At 35.8% G+C, this 27,083-nt stretch overlaps 1 protein-coding gene across 10 annotated transcripts in view; it reads left to right on the top strand.

The window, feature by feature from the left end:
• Nucleotides 1-9,230: 9,230 nt before the first annotated feature.
• Nucleotides 9,231-27,083, top strand: part of Mtrf1 (mitochondrial translation release factor 1) — a 39,875-nt gene continuing 22,022 nt past the window's right edge. For 4 of the 10 annotated variants that reach the window (XR_013423337.1, XM_013363552.4, XM_013363551.4 and 1 more), the window contains exons 1-6: nucleotides 9,234-9,518; nucleotides 11,495-11,914; nucleotides 13,613-13,704; nucleotides 15,282-15,363; nucleotides 15,560-15,667; nucleotides 25,410-25,582. Coding sequence is in view for 9 of the 10 variants with exons in the window: in XM_013363552.4 (XP_013219006.2) it covers nucleotides 11,503-11,914; nucleotides 13,613-13,704; nucleotides 15,282-15,363; nucleotides 15,560-15,667; nucleotides 25,410-25,582 (867 nt within the window). In the remaining variant the exon portion in view is untranslated. Of the gene's footprint in view, nucleotides 9,555-10,890; nucleotides 11,031-11,494; nucleotides 11,915-13,612; nucleotides 13,705-15,281; nucleotides 15,364-15,559; nucleotides 15,668-25,409; nucleotides 25,583-27,083 lie in introns of all 10 variants that reach the window. The other 6 variants (XM_078015830.1, XM_013363555.4, XM_021734226.3 and 3 more) reach the window with 5 other exon arrangements.

The raw sequence follows: 27,083 nt of genomic DNA, 5'->3' as shown, positions 1-27,083 counted from the left end.
AGAACTTCACACATGCTAGGCAAGCCCTCTACCATAGAGCTACATCTCTAGTCTGTGCAAAAGACTGAAATGGGCAAAAGACTATAGGGTATTTTGTTAAGTGAAATGTATTTCATTGCATTTGAGGTGTTTTATAAGATCTGAAAGTTGTACAAAACTGACAATAAGATAAATGAATTCTTGTCTGCAAAAATGCAATTTTTTGTATAATGAAGGAACAAGTGATTTTTGCCCCTTTATATTGTATACACTGACAAATTTTTCAGCTTTTATTTTTTTTGTAATGGGAAGTTTGTTTGAATTGAAGGGTCATAATTTTACCTTTAAAAATATGCTTTAGCAGTATAAACAAAAAGGACAATTTTGAAAGTATGTTTGGGAGAAGTAAGAAGTCATCTATTTGAGATTAAACAAGAGGTTCTTGGAAGATATCATAATAAAAGGACAAGATTCAAATCAGGTTGTGGAGAGCTGAGAGAATGATGTTGCTATTTAGTGAGATAAAGAATACAGGTGGCAGAAACAAGGTCACACTCAAGCCCAACTGTCTTGATTCAAATCTCTTTGGCTGCTGGCTTGTCCTTTTGGCACAATCTTGAGCCAGTCATCTAGCCACATTGTACCTATCTTCTACAATGGGCATTGCAATTGAACTTCCATCATAGGGGTATGTAATGATTGAGTTAATTAAACATAAAATATTTAGAGCATTACCTGGTGAAGAATATTTAATGAATGTTAACTACTGTATTATTCTTATAGTTCACAGTTCCTGATCTGAAACCCTTGAGACCAAATGTGTTTCACAATTCAGAATGGGTGGGATAGCTCAATAGTTGAGTGCTTGGGGCTGGGGTTGTGGCTCAGCGGTAGAGCGCTCACCTAGCACACGCGAGGCCCTGGGTTCGATCCTCAGCATCACACATGAAAATAAATAAAGATATTGTGTACAACCAAAAAATAAATATTAAAAAAAAAAAACAGTAGAGTGCTTGCCTAGCATACAATGTCCTGGGGTTGCTCTCCACCAAAACATGAAGTTCAGAATATTTTGGATTTAGAATGATAAATACATGTGCTGGCATGGCATGACACCCTCAACAGGATCTGGAGCAGCACCCTGTAATCTAATACATTATTTATTCAGTAAAGTATACTCATGTTTACAACAACACTAAAGTGGCTTTATACAGATATAAATTGCTTCACCTCCGTATTGGTCAGGTTTGCTTACCAAATGTTCATGTTAGGTAAAATTGAAAACCTTTAATCTTCAAAGATTTTGAATTCTGAATCACAAATGAGGTTTTTTAGAGCTATTGGGATTTGAGAAATTGAAGATAATTGCTGTGTTACTAAAATTTTAAAAACTATGAGATTAAAATAGAATTTGGAAATCATTCAAAAAACAAGATTTTGAATTTAATTACATTTCTACTTTGGCAAAGTTTTAACTTTTTCCTTTTAAAAATTGCAAAGCAAGAGCAACAAATTATTGATACAGGGAGGTTTCTCTTTATAAATGTTTCAGCTAATAAAATGAAGAAAGAATTTGATAAAACATCACCTTTTAGTAGCCCTTAATGAAATAATGTATCTAGGTAATTAAGAGTTTATAAGATTATTTTCAAAGACAACTGAATATTTTCTATCTTCTAATGGAAGTATCTAACCCACTTATGAAGCAGTTTTGCAAAATAAATGAATAAAACTGAATTTAATATTTTAGATCAGGAAATAACAGTGAATACAAGACTAAAAACATCTTGACTCTTTGACTCAGAGCAGAGGATCTGAATTCACGAACAAATACAATGTAAGGGGAAAAAGAAGTAAGGAATCCCCAAAGATTGAGATTCACAATAAATATAACAATCAATTGCAATGCATCTATTTGAACCCTTTGAATCCTGATGCAACCAAATATTCATGTTAGGCCAGTAAACAAGAAAAGAAAAAAATCTAATACAATTAGGTAGATTTGAACTCCAGCTGGATATTTGATAATATAATTTTTTTAATTTTTAGGGGTACTTACATTTTTAAAAGCCTTTTATCTTCTGGAGATAGTTACTAAAATATCTGCAGATGAAAATATTTGATGTTTTATATTTGCTTTAAAATAATCCAGTGGAGATAGGGAGAAAAGAGAAGAAAGAGGGCAGGTGAAACAATGTACCTAGGTCTAGTTTAGGTGGAAAGGTAGTTTTGTCCTGTCTTTCTTCTTCTTTTTCTTCTTTTTTAAAAAAAAAAATTAAAGGAAGAGGGCTGGGGTTGTAGCTTAGTAGTGGAGCACTTGCCTCAAACATGTGAGGCACTGGGTTCAATTCTCAGCACCACATAAAAATAAATAAATAAAGGTGATATGTCCATCTACAGCTAAAAAAAAAAAAAAAAAGATAAATGGAACATAGGTTGACTTTGTATGTCTTAATTATTTGAGAGGGGTTTAGTTTCAACAATGCCAGCAGGTGGCGCATTTCTTAGGATTCACTTTTCAAGCTAAGAAAAAATTTGAGAGCCAGTATGAACACGGGAAATTTGGCCTTTTCATTCTTTGTATTTCTGCTTTCATTCTTTGTATTTCTGCTTCTCTCAGGGGAAACAGTTTATAAGAATACAATAGAATAACATATGCCTTGCCAGTTCTTTTCATCCTTCATGAGAGTTTGAATTTTATATTAAATTGTTAAATAATTTCTGATTTCATTTTTTCTATCGTCAAACATATCTGATCTTTACATTTCTAGTCTTCATATTGTGGGACATTAAGGTATGGCCAAGGGCCTAAGCTCCAGGAAACCGGAAAAACAGGCTCATCTTCATGGTGTGCTCAAAGCCAAAGAGTATCATAACTTGTATGCAGGAATTTTAAGTAGCTTTCATGCTTCTGAAATTTTCACAGAAGGAATCAAAGATTTCAGCTTAGTCTGGAACCAGTATCTACAGCAGCCCTGGTTTGGATCCCCAAAGAATGTACAGAAATGTGGAAGCCCTGGTGCTCTGCTCTGCTTTTCTGAAGGAAAACCCTAAGTGGACACTTAACTAATTTGGAGTCCCTACAAATGGACACAAGTTGATTTGTGTCATGCAAACACACAAAGAGAATCTTTAAACTAGCCTAGGAGAAGAAGCTAAGTGAAATTCCCCCAATAACTACCTCTTGGGTATTTGGACTAAGCTTGCTTTTCTAAAAGAATCTGAAAAAATGGCCCTGCATAATTTATTATTTTAGCTTGCTCCAAGTTCTAGAAGGTGGACATTTAGGTTCTCAAAGGGATATAAAATTATCAGTACTATCACAAATTCACTCAACAAAGAAACTCTTTATTATTGACTTTACTATGAGAAATGTTTCAGATATGATAGTTCTTATAACTAATTTAATCAAAATCTTATATGTATATGTTTTTGTCACCAAACTAACAGTTTTTATTATTGCTATTACTGTTTGGGGAAATATTTATCTTTTCATGATATATTATACTCTTTAGAAGTAGAAGTTATTTAATTTTATAAAATGATCCTTAATACCTTCCATAGGTTTTTTCCTTTTATGGCCTCTTACAATAAAATTCATCACAAAACTAAGGAACCATGTTATGATTTCCATCTTAAATATCTCCCAAAAGCTCATGTATTAAAGGCTTAGTTCCCAGATAAGGTGCTTTTGGGAGATGGTGAAAACATCTGGAAGTGGGGCATAGTTGGAAGAAGTTGGGTTACTGGGTCACTGAGGTTGTACCCTTGAAGAGGATATTATGATCCTGGCTATTCCTCCTCCCACCCTCCTCAGTTACCAAGTGATGAACTGACCTGCTCTGCCCGTGCTTACTGTTGTAAGGTTCTTCTCTCCATAGGCCCAAAAGCAAGGTGGCCAATTGACCGTGGACTGAAACCTCTGCAATAGTGAGCCAAATAAATCTTTCCTCCTTATACACTGTTTATCTTAGATATTTTGTTACAGTGACAGCTGACACATACAAATATGAAAATAATGATTACTTGTAATTTTACTGGACTTTTAAATATATAAGCATTTAAAAAAAATATATATATATATATATATATTTACTTTCAGTAATGGGAATTGAACCCACGGCCTAGCACATGATAGGCAAAGCACTCTACCACTGAGCCACATCTTTAGCCCTAAATATTTTTTAAATGGAATAGCTGCCTATTTTCAAAATATGTTCCTTCAATTAATGATATAATGTGTGGGGCTGGGATTGTGGCTCAAAGGTAGAGCACTTGCCTACCATGCATGAGGCACTGGGTTCCATCCTCAGCACCACATAAAAGAAAGACACTGTGTCCACCTATAACTAAAAAATAAATATAAAAATGATATAATGTGAATATCTTTGCATGCAAATAAATATAAATAGACCACATTATTTTCTTTCTTTGAAAATTTACAGGAGAAAGCAGTATTTATAGTATCAAGAATAAGTTCTTAGGGGAAAGGGGAAAAAAAACAAGGGGGAGAAATGAATTACAGTAGATGGGGTAGAGAGAGAAGATGAGAGGGGAGGGGAGGGGAGGGGGAATAGTAGAGGATAGGAAAGGCAGCAGAATACAACAGACACTAGTATAGCAATGTGTAAAACAGTGGATGTGTAACTGATGTGATGCTGCAATCTGTATATGGGGTAAAAATGGGAGTTCATAACCCACTTGAATCAAAGTGTGAAATATGATATGTCAAGAACTATGTAATGTTTTGAACAACCAACAATAAAAATTAAAGAAAAAAAAAGAATAAGTTCTTGTCTGGGGCTGTAGCTCAATGACAGAGCACTGGCCTAGCACATGTGAGGTAGTGTGAGGCACCAGGTTCAATCCTCAGCACCACATAAAAATAAACAAATAAAATAAAGCATAAGTTGTTTTTTTGTTTGTTTGTTTTTGGTACTGGGGAATGAACCCAGGGATGCTTAACCACTGAGCTACATCCTCAGCCCTTTTTATATTTTAGAGACAGGGTCTCGCTGAATTGCTTAGGACCTCAGTAAGTTGCTGAGGCTGGCTTTGAATTCAAGATCCTCCTGCCTCAGCATTCTAAGATGCTAGGATTATAGGCATGGGCCACCATATCTGCTTAAGAATAATTTTTTGTAGGGCTGGGGATGGTGGCTCAAGCGGTAGAGCGCTCACCTGGCATGCGTGCGGCCCGGGTTTGATCAGCACCACATACAAACAAAGATGTTGTGCCTGCCGAAAACTAAAAACTAAATATTAAAAAAAAATTCTCTCTCTCTCTCCGCACACTCTCTCTTTAAAAAAAAAAAGAATAATTTTTTGTAAAGATTTTTACAAATTGAGGAATAATGCAATAAAGTGCATGAAGTTTCATGTATATCTCAATGAATTTTTATATATTTAAATGTTAGTCTACTTGGACTGTTGTAAGAAAATACCATGGCCTGGTGGTTTTAAAAACAAAAATTTGTTTTTCACAGTTTTGGTGGCTGAGAAGTGGAAGATCAAGGTACAAATCAGCAAGTTAGGTTTCTTTCTAGGATGCCTTCTTTTGGCATTCAGGTACATGACCCTTCTGTATGAGCAGAAAGACTGAGAAAGCTCTCTTGTGTCTCTTTTCAGAAGGCACTAATCTTATTGGATCTGGATCAGAGCTCCACCCTTCTAACTTCATTTAACTTTAATCATCTCCTTAAGGGTCCTATCTTCAATGCAGTCACATGGGGAGATAAGGCTTCAATATACAAATTTTGAATATATACATGAATAATATGGCTATGAACAATGCAGTTCATAGGAAGGCTTTCAAAGACTTGTTAAAGACTTTTTGGCAAAAATTGTACTGTAACTTCTTTTAAATTTTTATATTTAATTGACACATAATTGTGCACATTTATGGGGTGTAGTATTATATTTCAATACATATGTATAATGTAAGGTAATTGGCCTATCAATTACCTCAAGAGTTTATTATTTGTATTGGGAACACTCAAAATCTTTTCTACTAGCTCTTTTGAAATATACAATTATATAGTCCCTAAAGCAAAGGGGGACTGTAAAACATCATGTCCCTGAATGCCTACTTTCTGCTCCCAAAGACCTCACCAAGTTAAGGGAACAATGAGAGCAAGCCTGGGCTAGAAAGTCCAGATATATATTATCTTAAAGAACAGAGGCTTTCATGTACCCTGGGAATTAGAACAAGTTAGTGTTATCTATAAAAAACTACTTTTTGCATATACACTGGGACAATTGCTCCTTGGGATGCTTGTCAGACAAGCAAACTAATGCTGATGTTATCACAGCTTCTGCAGCCTAAATTCTAAAATCCCTCTCTGACGGGAGGCTGAGGCATGAGGATCAAGAGTTCAAAGCCAGCCTCAGCAAAAGCCAGTCGCTAAGCAACTCAGTGAGACCCTGTCTCTAAAAGAAATACAAAATATGGCTGTGGATGTGGCTCAGTGGTCGCATGCCCCTAAATCCAATCCCTGGCTCCAAAAAAAAAAAAAAAAAAAAAAAAAAAAAAAAAAACACAAAAAAGTCCCTCTCTGAAAGAGGATGGGTGTAAAACTGAAGGCACTATGGAAAGGATACATGTCACTTGTCCAGCTAGCTGCCATCGGACAAAACACTGTGAAAGAGAGGAGGTACTGCTTGGCACAGCACTGTAAGGGATGGAGATGCGGGCAGCCTGTCACTACTAAACTCTTCTTGGAGCAGTTACTGATCTTTTATAAGCTTTCCCTAATAAATCATCTTTCCCATGCTGTCTTTGGGCACTTTCTTTGGCCTGTCTGCAATCTACCCTACTGCCTTGACACAACTGGGCTGTGGGTGAAATAACAATCAATTCTTGTCAATCAAGAATACGCTATAGGATATTAAAAATTATTTTCCTATCCAACTGCACATCTCTACCCATTCACCATCCTCTCTCCAGCAAACCTGTGCCAACATTCCCAGCTTCTGGTAACCATTATTCTATTCTCTACTTCTGTAAGATAAACTTTTTTTTTTTTAAGGAGGGCTTGCTTTTTAAGGAGAATAGTTTTACATATGATACTTAAGTTATTAGTTGCATACACAAATCAAAGAATTAAAGGACTTTCTTGAATAATTTAAGAGAATGGCTGGGCACAGTGGTGCATGCCTGTAATTCTAGTGACTTGGAATGCTGAGGCAAGGAGGATCATAAGTTCAAGGCCAGCCTCACCAACTTAGTGAGGTCCTGTCTTTTTTTTTTTTTAATTTTTTTTAGTTATAGTTGGACACAATACCTTTATTTTTAAAAATTTTTTATGTGATGCTGAGGATTGAACCCAGGGCCTTGAACATGCTAGGCAAGCACTCTACCGCTGAGCCACAACCCCAGCCTCCCCCCCAACGCCCCCCGCCAGAGACCCTGTCTTAAAATAAAAAATAAAAAGGGTTGGGGATGTAGCTCAATGGTAAAGCACTAGTACTAGAAGTACCCCTCCCCCCACAGATAATATTTAGAATGATTTATGTAGAATTTGAAATGTATTCCCATATATATGATATTATAATGAATAATACATATACATATTTTTAGTTGTAATTGGACACAATATTTTATGTGGTGCTGAGGATCAAACCCAGTGACTCACACGTGAGAGGCAGGCGCTCTACCAATGAGCTACAGACCCAGCCCTTGAAATGTATTCTCTATTAGAACATAAGTTCCATGTGGCCAAAGATATTTTTGTTTGTTTGTTCTTTGAATCCAAGGGTACTTAATCACTGAGCCACATCCCCGATCCTATTTATTTATTTATTTTAATATTTATTCTTAAGTTTTAGGTGGACACAGTATCTTTATTTTACATTTATGTGGAGCTGAGGATCGAACCCAGTGTCTCGTGCATGCTAGGTGAGCACTCTACCACTGAGCCACAACCCCAACCCCCCCAATCCTTTTTATTTTTTTATTTTTATTTATTTACTTTTTTAAAATTTTGAGACAGGGTCTCACTAAATTGCTTACAGCTTTGCTAAATTGCTGAGGCTAGCTTTGAACTCTCAATCCTCCTGCCTCAGCCTCTCAAACTACTGGGATTACAGGTGTGTAAACCATACCTGGCTGGCTTTTTTATTTTATTTTTTCTGTTCATTGCCAGATCCCCATGCCTAGAACAGTAAATAACACATAGTGGTGTTTAATATTTTTTAATGAACAATTGAAAGTTTTCTCTTTTCTAACTTTTTTTTTTAATTTTTGGAAGTGGGAAGGGAACCATCTCAGAGTTTAGGAGCCACAGATTATGTAACAGATTGCTTTGCCTGAATCTCTGCTCTGTTATTTATTGGGTCTTTTACCTTGTATAAATTACTTAAGCCCTCTGTGCCTTAGTTTTCTCTTCTGTAAAGAGCAAATTTTAGGATTGTTATGAGTAGCAAATGAATTAATAGGTTTAAATCATTTAGAAAAGTATCTAGTATGTAGCAGGTAGAAGTAGGTACGTTTAAGTAGCTAACCAATCCTCCATTTTATTTTGCACTTATGGATAATCTCTTTTTTATGTATGTGATCATAACTTTTAAAAAATCTTCTGAATTCAATACTATGGGGTATTTTTCACCTTTTCTTTTCAGAAAGAAAAATGGAGGCACAGAAATCAAATGACTTGTAAATGTGATAACCAAGGATTATATCCCACTAAAATATTCAAAGTATAGTAATATGTTCGCATTTTCTTGGAATTGTTTAATTGAATTTTAAAAATATTTATTTAATAGGTGGATTTCAAGCTATAAATACTGGTTGAGCCCCTGAATTCTATATGTGCATGCAACATTATAGTCATTACCTTATGGAGATATAAATACATATACCTATGTGTGTATTTACCTGTCTTTTGCATCCTGTTGTAACTTTTAGGTTTAAGGTTTCTTTTAATCATTGGATATTTTCTCAAGTTTTGGGAGCTGAAAATATAGCAATTAACATACAGTATCTCCTAAATTTGGATGATGAAAGTGCTTACTCATAAAAAATCAGGGGTTCCGAAAAGCAAGGTCTTGTAATTTCACCTATAATATATTGTAAATCCTGAACTCTTAATCAGAACAGAGACCCATCTCTCTTCTTGGTTTGCACATGCCGGTGAAAATCAAAGCTCCTCCACCTTTGGCTCAAGGTCAGGTGTGGAAGTAGTGGTGGTGGGGGGCCTTCTGCAGGACAAACTACAACTCCCAGGATCCCTTGGTGGTAGCCCCTGGGAATTATGGTTCGTTGTCCGCTGTGTCCTTCCGTCCTTCCACCATTGGAACACACGCTCTGAACTCCCACTCCGGATAAATAAAGCGCGTTTTCGTTTCGTGAAGATTTGTCTCGCTTTGTCACTTCTCTCATTCTAGCTCATAGTTAGGGACGCTCAAAAACTACTCTGCAGAAGAGTCCTGACCGACGAGGAGCCTGAGGCAAGCGCCAACCGGAAGGAGTAATTCACAAAGTGATAGTGTTCCGGGTCTGACCAGCTGAACGATAGAGGGTCACGGAAGGTTCCGCCTCAGTAAGGAAACTTAATGCCTTCTTTTCTTTTTCTTAGGTACTCACAATTCTCTTCTGGTCTTACCGGGACTCGTTTTCCCGTCCACCTCCTGGTGGTGCCTTCCTATGGAGTCGCTCCATAACAGAGTTGTACAGTATGGTTTGCACGTGCTGCTTTAGCGCCGGCTTACCATCACTTTTGACACGCTAAGACCGAGAATTGCTTTTAAGATGGCAGAATCACACTGTTATTTTGGGTGCTAGAGAAATTTTGCTCGAATCAGATATAAATGACCCTAGAGAGTAAATGTCTCGGTTTTATCCCTTAACATTGAAGTTCATGACCTTGAGAGTTATTCACTCTTCTGCTGTTCATAAAATGGAAATTTTAGCTGGAAGTATTTTATCAAAAATGTTTGTCATCTTTTTATTTTTTCCACTATCAAATGGGGGACACACTCACTCTGATGAGCTTGATGCACAGAAACTTCTGGAGGAGTGTTAAATTTGTGGCCCTGAATAATGGTGCATGCTTCCACAATTCATTTCCAAATGAGATTCAGTATGTTAAATCAGTAGAACCCTAAATGTTGAATATTTTAGAGACCATTTTGAATATTTTATTTCCTAAGCAATAATGCTGTTAGCAGATTTAGAGAGATGAAATGAGCTAATATGTAAAATACCCCTCCTGTCTGGAGATGGTGCCAAAATTTAACTCTTATTTCAATGTCAAATCTTAGAATTTTAGAGGCAAACTTTTTCTTAGAACGCTTTGTATTTTCCCTTTCTTTTTTTCTTGTTGGGTGCTGGGGATTTAACTCAGGGGCACTCAACCCTTGAGCTACATCCCCAACCCTTTTTATTTTTTACTTTGAGACGGTGTCTTGCTCAGTTGCTAAGGCTGGCCTTGAACTTGTGATCCTCCTGCCACAGCCTCTCAAGTCTCTGGGATTATAGGCATGTGCCACAGCACCCAACTCTTCTTTTTCTTACTTAATAAAATCATTGTGTACTTTTGTTGGCTCTTGATTATCTGAGGGGAGAACAGGTAATTATTGTACAGAGCCAATTTCTTCTAACCTATAATTTTTTAAAGTAACCTTTTTAAAATTATGAAAGTAATGTGTGCTTTATATATAAAAGACTTGGAAAAGTGCAAATCAAGCAAAATGTACATAATCTCTAGAGATCCTCTTATTAACAGTTTGGTGTGTTCAGCTTTTGGTTTTCTTTTTTAAAAATACTTTCATACTTCCAGTAGAGTTTTTTCCCCATATATTGTAGAATGTTTTGAAAACATAACTGAAATTATATTATTTTGTATCTGCTTTTTTTCACTTAATTATCATTATTGTCCCTTGTTAACCGGACCTACTTTCTTGTTGTCTTAGTATTTGAAGTTTTCTTGTTGAGGATCTCGTCTACAAGTGACTGCAGAATTGAGAATGACAAAGTATTAATCTTGGAGTAGACAACTTGCATTCAAATAACAGCTCTACCTCTATCTAGTTAGTGAATAATCACAATAAAGGTACCTGAATTCATAGGACATTTCAATGCCTAGAATGAAAAGAATTAGACAATAGTATTTCCTTTAAACTTTAAAAGGCGACAACCATGAACCAACCACCTAAAGTTTGCACAGTTGTTTTGTAGCTTCCAAATGTTTATTGACAGACAATTCTTGACCCTGGATATTTTCTAGTAAATAGCTAATTTAGCCCATTCTGTTTGTATATTTGTATATTTCTCACTCATTTGCCTTTGTTAATTATATGTGTTGGGTGGGGTGGAAAAAGGATGCTGTTTTCATTTATTTTAATGTGTTGTTGTTCAGAAGTTTGAAGAATTCTTATGAGTTGTTGGAACTTTGGGGCTGTATTTTGAGCTGGCTGATAAAGTGAGCAAAGCATGATTTATTTGAAGTTCCAGCTCTATTGTACCATATATCTTTAGAGTTTAATTTTCTTTTCAAGTGTGTTTATTGTATTTCAGGTGCTGAAATGAATCGTCACCTGTGTGTTTGGCTTTTTAGACATTCATCTCTTAATGCTTATCCCCAGCATCACATACACCTGCATTCTCATCAGTTTAGACAAATACATCTGTCTACAAAACCATTTAGACAAAATAGGAATCACATTCTCCATCGTCTGTTAAGTAAGAATTGGTCCAGGAGTTATTGTCATCAGGATACCAGGATGCTCTGGAAGCATAAAGCACTACAGAAATATGTGGAAGACTTAAATAAGGAGTATCAAGCACTTGGTCAGTGTTTGCAGGATAAATCTTTGAATGAAAGGGACCAAAAGTCCTTGAACCAAAGGCATGCTGAGTTGGCACCACTTGCAGCCATTTGCCAAGAAATTCAGGAGGCTGAACAAACAATTAAAGAATTAGAATCAATGTGTGAAAGTAAGTAAAAGATATGTGTGTGTAAGTACAGGATTGGCTTTTTACGTTAAAGCTTTAATGAACTATCTTTTTTAAAACCCTACAAGCAGTAAGCTCAACACTTGGCAAGAAAAGAACTCTGTACTTAGAGTATTTGACATATTTCAGCTTCTAAAGATAACTACTAAGAGATTAGTCTCCTTAAGGTATTTGCTAAGAAGTCTCCACCCCTGACTTCATTGTCTGTTCCTCAAGAACAGGGCTTGAGTCTTATTTTTTTTTTTTTATCTTTTATGCCAATCATAGGATATAATAGGCTCCCAAATACTTACTGATTTAATAAAATTGAACTGGACTGGATTTTACAGAATTATAGCAAATAATAAGAGACCACAAAAAAATTATGTGATTAGAAAAGAAAATTTTCCTGATACCTTTGAACCAGGACTGTAAGGGTTATGTCAGCCTGGTTTGTGGTGTATGTGCGCAAAGTGATACCAGTAGTGACATTACAATTCTGCAGCAGATGATTTACAAGCTCAGAAAATACCTTAACCAGGAAGCTCTCCTGAAATGCTGAAATTTGGATTATCCCCCTTCATTTGTGTCCTGTGACACAATGGCATTTTGCTTATCATGTACCATGATTGTGTGCATGTGTCCATCTTTCCCAGACTGACGCACTTGAGACTTGGACCCATATTTTATTCCTTGAGTCTTCAACAACTAGAAGTATGTCTAGCACATAGTAAGTGTTAAATACTGAAAACGTGAATGAGGCACAGAATCCCCAGACTTTTGTGACTGGAGAAGAATTTTATAGAGCCTTCTTTCTTTTACAATTATTTCTTCATTTCTATTTTCTTCCTAATAATTATTGAGAATCAATAATTTCTACTTTCGTTTGCAACTCTCACAACTGATACATGCTCAACATCTAGAGCAATGGAGTCAAAGTTTATGGGATTCACCATACTTAGCCATTCTGTCATTGTTATCTTGTTTTGCTAGAGTTGCATAATTGAACTCTCTGCTTTTGAGATATATGAAAAGGACCGTTGTTTCCATGTAGCACAGATTACAAGGCTATATTTTATTTGACCCACATAGTGTTTTTAAAAAATGTGCTAGATATGAATGTGTCAAGAGATTTCAAGACTTCTTATATATGACTTCTTTTAAACAAATGAGTTCTAGCCACTGCTAGAAACACATCACAAGAGTACTGAGTTATGGCTACCACCTTCAAAGGGAAATGATCACCCCAGTTTGCTCCAAAACTTAACCTTATTTGGGTTTATATTTAGTTAGCCAGTTCCTTTTAAGACCTCTTTAGTTAATCACTATTTTCTTTTTTAAAAAAAATATGTTTTTAGTTGTAGATGGACATAATACCTTTATTTTATTTATTTATTATTTTTATGTGGTACTAAGGATTAAACCCATACATGCTAGGTGAGTTCTCTACCCACTGAGCTCCAGCTCCAGCCCATAGTTAATCACTGTTTTCTGTGCTTACTTACAGATATTCAAATCACAATCTACAGAGGGGGATGGTCAAGATGCTTAGCAAAACTCATTAATTGACATTCTCCAAGTATTTTAATTGCTTTGCCTTCCTAACTGAAGTAAAACATAGACAAAAGATGATGTGGCTATTTAAGACTTTTTCTGTAACTGTTTAAAAACTTTACCATAATTCCTGTTGCTTGTTTTTAGGTCTAAATAAACAAGATGAGAAGCAGTTACAAGAACTTGCATTGGAAGAAAGGCAAATCATTGATGAAAAAATCAACATGCTGTACAGTGAGGTATGTTTTAGGAAGTAGACTAATCTCAATAATGTTAACATTAAGAAATACTCCTCCTGCTAGACTGAGTTGGTGCCTAAAGTACTTCCCAAACACTGGTTTATTATCTTATGATAAATAATTATGCTAGGTTTAGTGCTGGGATTTGTTATACAGTGAGATTGAAGACATTGGAATGTTGAACAATAAAACAGAGGTGCCCAGAACAAAAAATAATTAAATAAATAAAAAGTAAAATCTGAATCTGTTAACTTGCCAGGCAAGAGAAGACATGCTAGTAAAGAAATTTAGTCTGCCATGGGGAACAATCAGGAGTTTTTAAAATGTTGAAGGAGATGATGTGAGTCATAGTGGAAATTTGCACTCTGGATAGAATGGAAGGAATCCAGGGGCATTAGAGACAGTTGGTTAATACAAGTCTTTAGTTAGGTTTAATAAGATACTGGGATCTCAAGGTTCATGATACTATATACATCAGTATCAGCTGGTATCTCCTAGAAACATAGGGGACATTTTTCTTTCAAGGTCGTTTCTTTTTCTTCTAACTCAGTGGATGACTTATCTCCAAAGACAGTGAAGAATACATTTCCCTCTACCATATTTACCATCATCTTACCTTCAGCTTTCTTACTCTGGGAATCCAGGAGAATGGCTCTTTCAGGGGTTGGAGGGATGAAGTAGAAGTATCAGTTATTCTTTTTTTTTTCCCCCTAGTCATTGATGGACCTTTATTTTATTTATTTATGTGTGGCACTGAGAATCAAACCCAGTGCCTCACACATGTTAGGCAAGTGCTTTACCACTGAGCTACAACCTCAGCCCTATCAATTATTTTTATCACTGCTTTAACCAGTTAATCAAAGGCAAACTAAAGTATCTGACACTTAGTTTAATATTCTTTCTCATGTACTATCTCATTTCTAGCAGAGATAGAGTATTTCAGAAACTGGCAGTAGAAGTCATGACATGTAGGTACTTTGAATATTAAGGAAATTTTGTCCCTTTTATCCTAAAAGGAAAGTTGATTGCTTTCTTTATTAGGAATCCACTTTTTCTTTTTTTTCCTTGTCATGGCATAGAAACTCTTTTGAGTTTTATTTCAGGAGCCCTCAAGCTAGTGTTTAAAGAGTGTCCCCACTGAGATGGCAAGACATGGCATGCTATATCCACTGACACTTATGGGAGGGGAGAATATGCAATTGTATGTATGTATTTTTCCCAAATGAAAACTTTGAAAGCCTTACTTCATTCATTAGATGAAAGAAGCTACTGTTCAGAACTAATTATGAGAGGCAAAATCTGAAGAAAATTGAATGGAACATTCTGGGCTTTGATCTAAACTTCTGCATTTTAGAAAATTAATCTGATAGCAGTGCAGAATATCTGGACAAGTAACTTCATTGTTAACATGAACTGATCACCTGTTTTAGTCTAATTTGATCTACTCATTATAGCATTTTAGGACTAACCTCTTGGGGATACTATATAATTTTTTTAATTACTGATTTTTTTTAATGATTTAAGGGCTTTTATCTAAGTTCAAGTAATAATAATATGCTAACGAAAATCTTTTCCAGCTTTTTCAGAGTCTAGTGCCAAAAGAGAAATACGACCAAAATGATGTTATTTTAGAGGTGACATCTGGAAGAACTACTGGAGGTCAGTAAAATCACGTTATTGTAAATGACCTAAAAAACTCTTGAAGTTTACCTTGATTTGACATCACTACAACATTAAAGTCCACTAAATGAGTTCATCTTTGGAAGTAGTTACTTCTCATTTCCTAAGGAACTCATTTCTAAGGATAGCTCTCTTTAAAAGCTTTGTACTAACTGTTTTTTATGTTTTCTTGTAGGTGATATCTGTCAGCAATTTACCCGAGAAATATTTGACATGTACCAGAATTATTCGCACTATAAACACTGGAAATTTGAACTTGTGAATTATACACCAGCAGATTATGGTAGGCATATTTGAGGATTTTGTCCATAGAAGATGCTGAAAATTATATTACATCTGATATTGATTAGAAACATGCTGTCACATTTTAAAAATCATTTGATCTGTTATCTGTTAAACACTATGACACAGACTTACAACAGTTGTTTAGAATTTTACTGTAGTATAGTTCTAAGCCGGGAGAAGAGAACAGGAAGGATGAAGCATCATCCTAAGGTGAAATATTAAAGAAAAATTTCCTGGGCAGAATAGATATATCTACCTTGCCTTAAAATAATTACTTTCTATTATTCAATATATATATATTTTATGCTCTACCACTGAGCTTCATTCCCAGTCCTATTTATTTATTTAGAGACAGGGTCTACCTAAGTTGCCTAGGCTAGCCGTGAATTTGAGATCCTATTGCCTCAGCTTCCTGAATACCAAGGATGACAGGCATGTACTAATAAACTTGGTCAAAATAAAAATTAATGCTAAAGTTTTTACTCTAAAAGAGTTTTATCAATTATGTAACATTATCAGAAAATATTATCAATTAGACTAAGTGTCTATTGTGTTAAATTTTTATGGGAGTGCAAAAAAAAGTCATTTGTTTTTATTTTTAAGAAACTTCCACTGAATTGGGCTAATAAAAATTTATACAATATGAACAATAACAAACAGTGTAAGACCTTACACTTTTACCTTTTTTGGGCGGTGGGAGATACCGGGGATTGAATTTAGGGACACTCGACCACTGAGCCACATCTCCAGCCTTATTTTGTATTTAGACACAGGGTCTCACCGAGTTGCTTAGCGCCTCGCTTTTGCTGAGGCTAGCTTTGAACCTGAGCCACTGGGATTACAGGCATGCGCCACCGTACCTGGTGACCTTACATTTTTAAAACTCAAGTTAGTCAATTTAGAGCATTTAATACTAATTCATTTTTTTTCTCATTTAGTCCATCTGAATATTTTGTATTCTTAGTTACATGGTGCTATACCACAGTAGGATTATCGGTACTAAACTGCAAACTCAAAATAGGGAAAGAGGATTAATTTAAAAAGTAGAGGGAAATGAAAACCAACATATTACACATAAGTAAGTTATACTTGGTATAGATTTTAAATATGACAGGAAAAAGGGAATATCAATAGCAGAAAGAAGGACCCTCCAGAAGCAACAGCATGGTGGTAGCGAAGACTTTGGTTTGTGGGTATGACAATGAAGAGTTTACTGACAGCATATTTAATGAGATGTAATAGCTGAAATAGATTTGAGTAGGTGGGTTTTGGACAGCCTTGAAAGCTGAATAAGCCTTGATTGATAGAGAATAGGGAACTGTATACTGAACACTGAACTGTAAGAATCAGTATAAAGCAGCCGTGGTGGCACACACCTATAATTCCAGCTACTTGGGAGCCTGAGGCAGGAGATTCACAAGTTTTAGGCCAGTCTGGTAACTTAGCAAGACCATGTCTCAAAATAAAAAGAGCTAGAGGGGTTGGAGAGGTGACTCAGTGAAGAGCGCTTGGCTAACATGCATGAGGCCCCGAGTTTAATCCCCAGTACCAATAAATAAATAAATGTGAATATGACTTGATGAAATTTGAGAAGATTCTTTGACAAGAGTACGAAGGATAGATTGAAGAGGCTACATTTAAGGCAGTCTTCAAGGTAATCCAGACATAACTAAGAGTTAGAATTAAGAGTAGGGGTACTTAGGTGAATTTGGTAACTAACTGGATACAAGAAGGGCTATTTCTTCTCCAGCATCTCCTATGTGTACATCTCACCATTCTGATCCTCACAACCCGTGGGATAGATATTATTAATCTCATTTTACAGATGAAGATCTGGGCTTGGAGAGTAATTAAATAATCCAGGATCACACAACAAGTAATCCTGGGATTAAATTCAGGTCTGTTTGCTCTAGAGTCGCACTACATCCCATTATTCTCCTCTGACAGAGGCAATGAGCTTCAGGGATTCTAATCTTTTTAGCTGGGGAGATTGTGATATTTATTCATTCTACTGAGTGGAGTTGAAGTTAAATAACAAGAACCCATTTGGGAAGAATAATGTTGAGTGGTTTTTCTTCTTGTGGTGGTTGTTTTGGTTCTGGGGATTGAACCCAGGGTTTACAGATGCTAGGCAATTTTTCTACCACTGAGCTACAATCCCCAGCCCCATGAGTGTTTTTTTAATTAAGTTTTGAATTAAGCATCCATTTAGAAATATCCAGTAAATGCTAAATTGTGTAACCAGAGATACTGTGAGAACAGAATTCAGGAGACATATTTGATAGTTATTAGCACAGAGATTATGTCTGATTTTGAGAGAATAGTGAGGGAGAATCTATAGACAGGAAACATTCAAGGCACCAAGCTTTGGGGAATAACCAAATTGAAGAAGAAAATAGTAGGTAAAAGAAACAGAGAGGTCAGATACACAGGAAAAGGATGAAGACAGTATAGCATTCTGGAGGCAAGAGCAGAAAGTTTGAAAGAGATAATCAGATGCAGCAGCAGATTCTAAAGAGGAAATAATGGGAAGTGTCATCAGTGACCTCTGAGATGTGTGTTTTGAACGGAACTTTCAAGAATGAAAGAGGGAGAAATCTAATGACAGAAAGAAAGATTCTGTTCCATGTATGTAGAACAGCGTAAATGTTGGTTGGGAAACACTGATTCATTGGCAAAGTAAAAAAAGATACTTTAAAAACCAGAAAGCTCTTTTTAAAAAATACTGCCCTAAATATTTCACTTGAGGGCTGGGGATGTGGCTTAAGCAGTAGCGCGCTCGCCTGGTATGTGTGTGGCCCGGGTTCGATCCTCAGCACCACATACAAAGAAAGATGTTGTGTCTGCTGAAACTAAAAATATTTTAAAAATTCTCTCTTTAAAAAAAAAAAAATTCACTTGAATATCTTTAAAATAAAGACTGAGAATAAACTTCAATTCATTGAAATTGTAAAATAATTCTAAAATTGATATTATAAATCGGTAGGAGAAGAAAAAAGATGTGGATAGGGAATAGAGAAAAGATATCTTTATAAAACATGTATGTTAAATCATATATATTATTATTATTTCTTTTTTAATGTTTAAAAAATGAGAATTTTCAGGCATCCTCAGAAGTTCTAAAGTTGAAAGAAAAATTTTATTTTATTTTATTTATTTATTTATTTTTTTTAGAGAATTTTTTTAATATTTATTTTTTAGTTCTCGGCGGACACAACATCTTTGTTGGTATGTGGTGCTGAGGATCGAACCTGGGTCGCACGCATGGCAGGCGAGCGCGCTACTGCTTGAGCCACATCCCCAGCCCAAGAAAAATTTTATTTTAAAATAATTATTTTACTTTGGGTACAGATACAAATAATACTTAGCCATTGTATCAGTAGTCAAAACTAAATGATTAATTCAAATAGTGAAAGGAAATAACTCTTGGTATGTAGTATATGTCTGATTCTGTTATTCTATAAGCCTAATGTCTAATGAATTTAAATGTTTTTCAAGTTAAAGGGGTTCCATGAAATATATTATCTTCTCCACCCCCAACAGATTAATGTTTATAATTTTATTTTGTTATTCTTTACTCATTAGTTGAATTCAGGAAGAGGCCACTTGAAGTAGTGTTATGATTAATTTTACATCTCCAGGAGACATACCTTTTACCATTACTATAAGAAATGAAATTGTGAAAGCAGCCCTAGCAAAGAGCCTAGATTACTCTCTATAGGCTAGACCTTATAGTGGGAACTTGGGTCCTTGAATTGGGAACCTATATGCAGTGGCAGTAATTGGATCCCAGGGCAACAGGGATCAAGTGATGTTACTAACCTAAAGGCAAGGTGGGTGTAGTTATTGGATAATAGATTCAAAGCAGCAGTCAGAATAGTCTAATTTTCACAGACTTATGACATTGATCATAGTATTCCTGGAAGTAAAATAATAGGAAGTCTATAAATTCTTTTTTTAATGTTTTTTTTTAGTTGTAGATGGGTACAATACCCTTTATTTATTTATTTTTATTTGGTGCTGAGGATCGAACCCAGTGCCTTACACTTGCTAGGTAATCGCTCTACCACGAGCTACAACACCAGCCCCTCTGTGTGATCTGGTAAGACAAAAGTTCTAGGTTATGTGAACAAAAGTCAAACCAAAACATAAATGTGGAGATTCACAGCCCGTCAATCAATTCCCAGACTTGCACCAGTTCTTAGACCCAAAACTCCTTGAATGAAGAGGAGGATGGGTTCCTTAAAGAACGTCCACTGGTACACTACCAAAACTTATACTATTAATCTTTCTTCCAGCTTCCTCAAAGAGACCTTGATCATTTTAACAGAGTTACTGTGCATTGGAAAAAGAAAATAATTAAATCTTTCCAGGACTATTGGATACTGGCTCTGAACTGAACTAGTCCAGGGAAATCCAAAATATCTCTGTGGTCCACCAGGCAAAGCAGGTGCTTATGGAGGTCAGGTGATCAGTCAAACGAATTTTACTTTAAGTCCATCTCACAGTGGGCCCAGTTGGTCCCCAAACTCATCATTCGGTTATTTCCAAGTTTTAGAATTCATAATTGGAATGAACTACGCAAGAGCGGGCAAAATCCCCACATTGGTTCCCTAACTGGTGTAACAAATGCTATTATAGTAAGAAAGACCTAATGGAAGCCATTAGAATTGCTGCTACCTAGAAAAATAGTAAATCAAAAACAATAGCACAGTCTTAGAGGGATCATAGAGATTAATACCACTATCAAGAATTATTCATCTCTTGTTTGACCTGCATAGAAGACAGATGGGTCTTAGGGAATAACAGTAGATCATCAAAGCTTAACTAGGTCATGGCTCCAATTGCAGCTGCTATATCTAATGTGGTTTCATTGTTTGAGCAAATTCACACATCCCTGGTACCTCATAAGCATCTATTGATCTGGTAAATGCCTTTTTATCCCTACCTGTCAATAAGAATCACCAGGAGCTGGGGTGGTAGAGCAGTTGCCTAGCATGTGTGAAGCACTGGGTTCGATTCTCAGCACAACATATAAATAAATGAATAACATAAAGGTCCATCAAAAACTTAAAAAAATATACACACACACACACATATATATACACATACATATATACATAATATGTATGTGTGTGTGTGTGTGTGTGTATATATATATATATATATATATATATATATATATATATATATATATAAACCCACCAAAAGCATTAGCTTTCATATGGCAAGTCCTGCAGTATACCTTCACTGCCCTCCCTTAAGAGTGTGTCAATTCTCCAACTCTCCATAGCAATTTAGTTTGCAGAGATCTTTATAGCCTTTCTCTTCCACAAGATGCCAAACTAGTCTAGGAGAGCTTGTGATGTGGTTCCAGTTACTACTGATACTTGTCCACAGCTAAATGTCAACATTGTACTAAATGTTCTATGTATGTTTGTCTTTTATCCACCTCCCAACAAAAGACCTTAAAGAGTAGGTCAAATTTAATAATGTTGTATGCTTACATTGTCTTTGAGATACTGCTTACATAATCTTCAGCATGAATAGCTCCGCTCTAGCTTAGATATATATTTTATTTACAAATAAGGAAACCAGTACCTGGACAAATTAAGTAGCTTGCATGTGGGTACACAGCTAGGAAGAAGAGGACCCTCAAATTTGAACTTGGGCAGCCTAACACTGGCTCTGTTAGTTTGTACAGGGAAGTTGTAGCCTTCTCCTTTTCAGCTTATGTAAATTCAAATATTTGCACTCAACATAAAGTAAAGGGATGGGAAGAATAATTTTAAAAGTACAGCATGAGGAGGACTGGGGTTGAAGTTCAGTGGTAGAGCACTTGCCTAGCCATGAGCAAGGCCCTGGGCTCAATCCCAGTTTCACACACATACAAAAATTTGTTGTGGCTCTACTCTGTTTTAATTCCTGGGTGTTTTTGTACTATAACTATCTTAACACATTGAACATGACTATTAAACAATCAAATTTTTCCTACAGTCTGTTCTCTTAAGCACATGTCAGCTTTTTTTGTTTGTTTTTTGTTTTTTGTAGTGCTGGAGATTGAACCCACAGCCTTGTGCATGCAAGGCAAGCACTCTACCAGCTGAGCTATATCCCCACCCCACATATCAGCTTCTTTATGTGGTATTCAAGATTAGCAGTAATTTGATCCAGTGCTGGAGGAAGACCAGCTATATTGAACTTTTTAATAGATAGTATATCACTCTTTGATACCTTCTTAAGGCATTTGTAAGGGTAATCTAAAACTATACCTAATTTTTTGTCTATGTATGTTTGACTCTGGAAACCTGGTAGGTTGGATTTCATAGTACTGTGTCTTCATCAGAAGCGTATTAGGAAGATGGCTGCAGCCACAGCAACATGGTTTTCAGTCTTTCTGAAACTACATAAAAACACACAGAACAGGCTGGGTTTGTGGCTCAGTGGTAGAGCATTTGTCCTACACGCATGGGACACTGGATTTGGTCCTCAGTACCACATAAATAAATAAAATAAAGGTATTGTGCCCATCTACAACTAAATATTTAAAAAAAAAAACTTTAGTTAAAAAAACACACAGAACAACTTAATAGCAAATCCAGAACCCCAAAACAGCATTTATACTAAAACTATTACAAGGTATCTCCATAAAACCCCCTAATATGAAAGTGATTTTCTTGAGGTAAAGTTTGTTCAAGATAATCCTGGAGTATCCTGTTACACTTCAGCAAGGGTCATGTCAAAAGAACACAGAAGTAAACCTAAAGAGACTTCCATTGGCCAAAGATGAGACAACTTAAGCTTCAAAAATAATAATTGGAATTGATGTAAATATGCTAGATGAGTTTGTACTATTGAGTTCATTATGATAGTTAAAAAAAATAATTGGTCATCTTGAGAGGATAGAAAGTCCCAATTCATTGTATTGCAGAAAAACATTGGTATATTGGTAAAACTAGTAAAGGGACAGAATCAAGCATTTTATCCTGACTGTCCAATGCAGTTGTATCCCCGAGTAATCAAACAGTGGACAAAAGAAAATAGTTCTCTCTTTATAGATGTTCTTTTTAACTAAAAAGTAAGAAAGAAATGATAGACTATTTTATAACACCATGATGCATTAAGCATCATATCAAAAGCTGTGAAGACCATAAAAAGAACATTATATGTCTTCTGTAATCTTGACAAGGGGCTCAAGCTGATGTCTGGTTTAGTCTGTGGACCCAGCTGCCAAATTACAGCCAATACAGAGGGCAGCATTATAGTTAAATGTACCAAGTGCATGCAGTCTACAAAACCAGGCTGTTGGAATTTCTATGGGTCAGCGGCCCAAGTTTCTTGTCATAGTTTGAATCTGGAAAGTCCAAAAAAGGCCGAAGTGTTAAAGGCTTAGTGCCCAGTTGGTGGCACTATTGGGAAGTGGTGGAAATCTCAGGGGGTGCATGTAGCCTCCTAAAAAGTTGGTTACTGAAGGTATCTCTTTGAAGGGAGTATCTTGTCCCCAGACTCTCTCCTCCTCCTGTCTGATTTGAAGTGAGCTACTTTGTTCCACCATATACTCCTGCCACCTTGATTTTCTACCTTATATAAGGCCTAAAGCAATGGAGCCAGCAGCCAAACTTGGATTAAAACCATAAATTAAAAACTAAATCTCTCCTTTAAAATTAATTTTCCTAAGGTATTTGTTTTATCATAGAAATGAAAACTGCCTAAAATATTTTTCAACAGTAAATTGAGAGAAAATGAAAAAAATGAATCATAAATGTGTGGAATAAGAAACTTTTGGTGCTGGGATTGAACCCAGATCCTTGTGCATGCTAAGTACCAGCTTTACCTCTGAGCTATAAGGACCTGCAATTTTTTTTAAGTTAATTTTTTGGGTTTTTTTTAGTACCAAGAATTGAACCCAGGGGTATTTAGCCATTGAGCCATATTTCAACCTACCTTTCTTATTTATTTATTTGTTTGTTTGTTTGTTTATTTGTTTATTTTAAGGCAGGGTCTCACTGAGTTGCTTAGGGCCTTGCTAAGGCTGCTTTGGAACTTGCAATCCTCCTGCCTCAGCTTCCCAAGTTGCTGGGATTACAGGTATGTACCATCATACCAGGCTCAATTTTCAGATAGGATGATGATTTTTCACAGGGGAAGTTGAGTTTTAGGAGTGCTTATCCAGTATGTTAGTGTTTTGTCACTGACAAAATACCTGAGAAAAACAAGGAGGAAAGATGTATTTTGGCTCTGTTTCAGAGGTTTCAGTCCATTGTCACTTGGCTGTTTTGCTTGAGGCTTTGCGAGGCAGAACATCATGGCAGGGATCAAGTGGTGGAACAGAGCTGCTTACTTCATAGTGGCCAGGAAACAGACAGAGCCAGGAAGGGGCCTGGGAGAAGATATGCCTTTCCAGGGCCTGCCCATAGTGACCAGCTTCATCTAGTTAGACCCTACTTCCTAGTTTCCTCCACCTCCTGATAGTCCATTTAATTGTGAACCTAACAATAGATTAGTCCATTGATGAGGTTAGAGCCCTTATGATCCAATCACTTCTCCAAAACCCTACTCTTAATATTGCTATGTTGAGGACCAAGCCTTGAACATATGAGCCTTTAGGGGATATTCCAGATCTAAACTATAGCATGGAGAGACCAGCAAAGTTCTTCTTGATCCAAGTGGTTGTCATTAAGCCATATAATGATTCTTGTGATTTTCTGTATCTGAATATTATTTTATCATAAAAAAAGGTTAAAAAAAACAGTTTAGATGAAAATAAGTTGAGCCTTGATCAAGTGGGTGTGGTGGCTTACTCATAATCCCAGCATCTTGGAAGACTGAAGCACGTGAATCACAAGTTTGAGTACAGCCTGGGCAACTTAGTGAGACCATGTCTCAAAATAAAATCAAAAGGATGGGGATCAATGATAGAGCACCACATATTCAATCCTTGATAATACACACACACAAACACAAACAAACACAGAAGCTAAACCTTAATACACATACACAAACACAAACACACACAGAAGCTAAAGTATTAAGATATTTTTGTGTATCTGACATTCTTCCCACTCCACAGATAAGCAAGAGCTGACTTTCATTAAATTCTTGAAGACTTAGAAGGGCCTATTGAGTTATTAAACATTGCAAAATTATTATGTTGAATATTCTTTTACATGTGGCATTATATTAGCCTAAGACAACATAGGATAATTCAATGTAGACAGTTCTTAGTATTTTTTTAATCGTATTTTTTTTTTAATTATAAAAGTAAAATTTGTGCCAGGCACAGTGGTACACACCTGTAATCCTAAAGGCTTGGGAGGCTGAAGCAGAAGGATCGTGAGTCCAAAAGCAAAGGCACTAATAACTCAGTGAGACCTTTTCTCAAAATAAAATATAAAATAGGGCTGGGGATATGGCTCAGTGGTTGAATGCCCCTGAGTTCAATCCCCGGTACCAAAAAAAAGAAAGTAAAACTTGTTTCTTATATAATACTTAACAAACAAAAAATATGAAAAGTCAATACAAATCTACTATTATTCTATTCCCAGAGATAACCATAAACAGTATTTTGGTGTTTCCTTTTATATAGTAGTATATTTACATTGTGAAAATATACTTTTGTACCTACCTTATGTTCTCATCTCTGGTTCTATACTCACATTCAGACCTTAAATTAAGGACATTTAGGATCCTAATCCCTTTCACAGTAGAATCTGTAAATATTTCTGAATTTTTCTTCCTAGGTGGACTACATCACGCAGCTGCTCGAATTTCTGGTGAAAATGTCTTTAAGCATTTGAAGTATGAAGGTGGAATTCACAGAGTCCAGCGAATTCCTGAGGTGGGGCTGTCATCAAGAATGCAGCGTATTCACACAGGAACAATGTCAGTCATTGTCCTTCCTCAGCCAGATGAGGTAACCTCACCAGGAGGTGTTGAAAATTCACTTCATGTAAATGGGTATTTTGCTGAGAAGCCTTAACTTCTAGGTAAATCTGGTTTTTTAATGGTTATTGATTAGATTTTTAGTTTCTAATGGGAAATCTTTCCCCAGGTAAAGTTGCCTTTGCTCTCCCTTACCAACCTTACCAAGATATTTTGTTTAAAATAAAAGTGACTTCTTTTTTGTAGGGGTACCAAGGATTGAACTCAGGGGCAATCGACCACTGAGTCACACCCCCAGCCCTATTTTGTATTTTGTTTTAGAGACAAGGCCTCACTGAATTGCTTAGCACCTTGCTTTTACAGAGGCTGGCTTTGAATTCTGGATCCTCCTGCCTCAGCCTCCCAAGCTGCTGGGATTATAGGCATGCACCACCACACCTGGTCAAGTGACTTCTTTTAAAAACTGAATCCACAAAGTTTTTAAAATATTGTTATATAAGTTTTATCTTAAGAAAAAAAATTAATTCCATAGATACTTTAGGATTAATAATATAATATCTGCATGGGGTTTCTACCACAACAAAACTTTCATGACTTTTACCTGGAGTCAGGAATTGTTATATTTGCTTGACTCCCATAGATATGTTTTTATATCTTTTTTAGGTAAATTACAAAAGATATAGCAGACACCATAAGATTTATTTCTCAAATCTTCCATATTCATCTCCTAAGAATGAGGACATTGTCCTACAAAACACAATATCATCATCTATGAAAATTGTTTGTCATTGTATAATATTTTCTTTATTTTTTACATTTACGTCTTATTTATTTATTTATTTGCATTCCAGGATCAAACCCAGGGCCTCACACATACTAGGCAAGCACTCTACCAATGAGTTATACTCCTAGTTAAATTATGTAATATTATCTAAATATCTAGTCCATTTTATAATTTCTGCAGTAGACACAAAAGTATATTGTGGCTATTTTTTTAGCCAGGATTCAGTTGAGTTTTACACATTTGAAGTCTGGAACAGTCTTTCGCCTTTTTCTCTAATGGTATTGGCTTTTGAACAGTCTACACTCTTTGTCTTATACAGTGTTCTTCATTCTGGATTCATTATTTTTTCTTCATGGTACTGTTTAACATGTTTCATTACCCTCTAGTAATACATTGAAAGTTGTATATAAATACTCTATTATACTACCTTCAGGACACAGGCTTTGAGCAACAATACTTCATAGGTAAATTTAGAGTTATGTTGCATCTTACCAGAAGGCACATATGTCAGATTGTCCCACTTTTAGTGAGGCTTAGTTTGAGCATTTAGTTAGGATGGTGACCACACAAAATATCTCTACTCTAAAAGTATATTTTCCCCTTTGCAATTACTAGTTATTCTCTTGGGTGCATATTATCCTGTTCTCAACAATTTTAAATCCATAGCTTGTTTTCTTTCTTTCTTTTCCTTTTTTTTTTTTTTTTTTTTTTTTTTTTTGTGTGTGTGTGTGTGGTATCAAACATTTTA

Source organism: Ictidomys tridecemlineatus, chromosome 6 (genome assembly GCF_052094955.1).
Source record: "Ictidomys tridecemlineatus isolate mIctTri1 chromosome 6, mIctTri1.hap1, whole genome shotgun sequence".
NCBI lineage: Eukaryota > Metazoa > Chordata > Mammalia > Rodentia > Sciuridae > Ictidomys > Ictidomys tridecemlineatus.
Note: the sequence above shows the minus strand (reverse complement) of the source record. Positions and strands in the feature narration are given on the sequence as shown.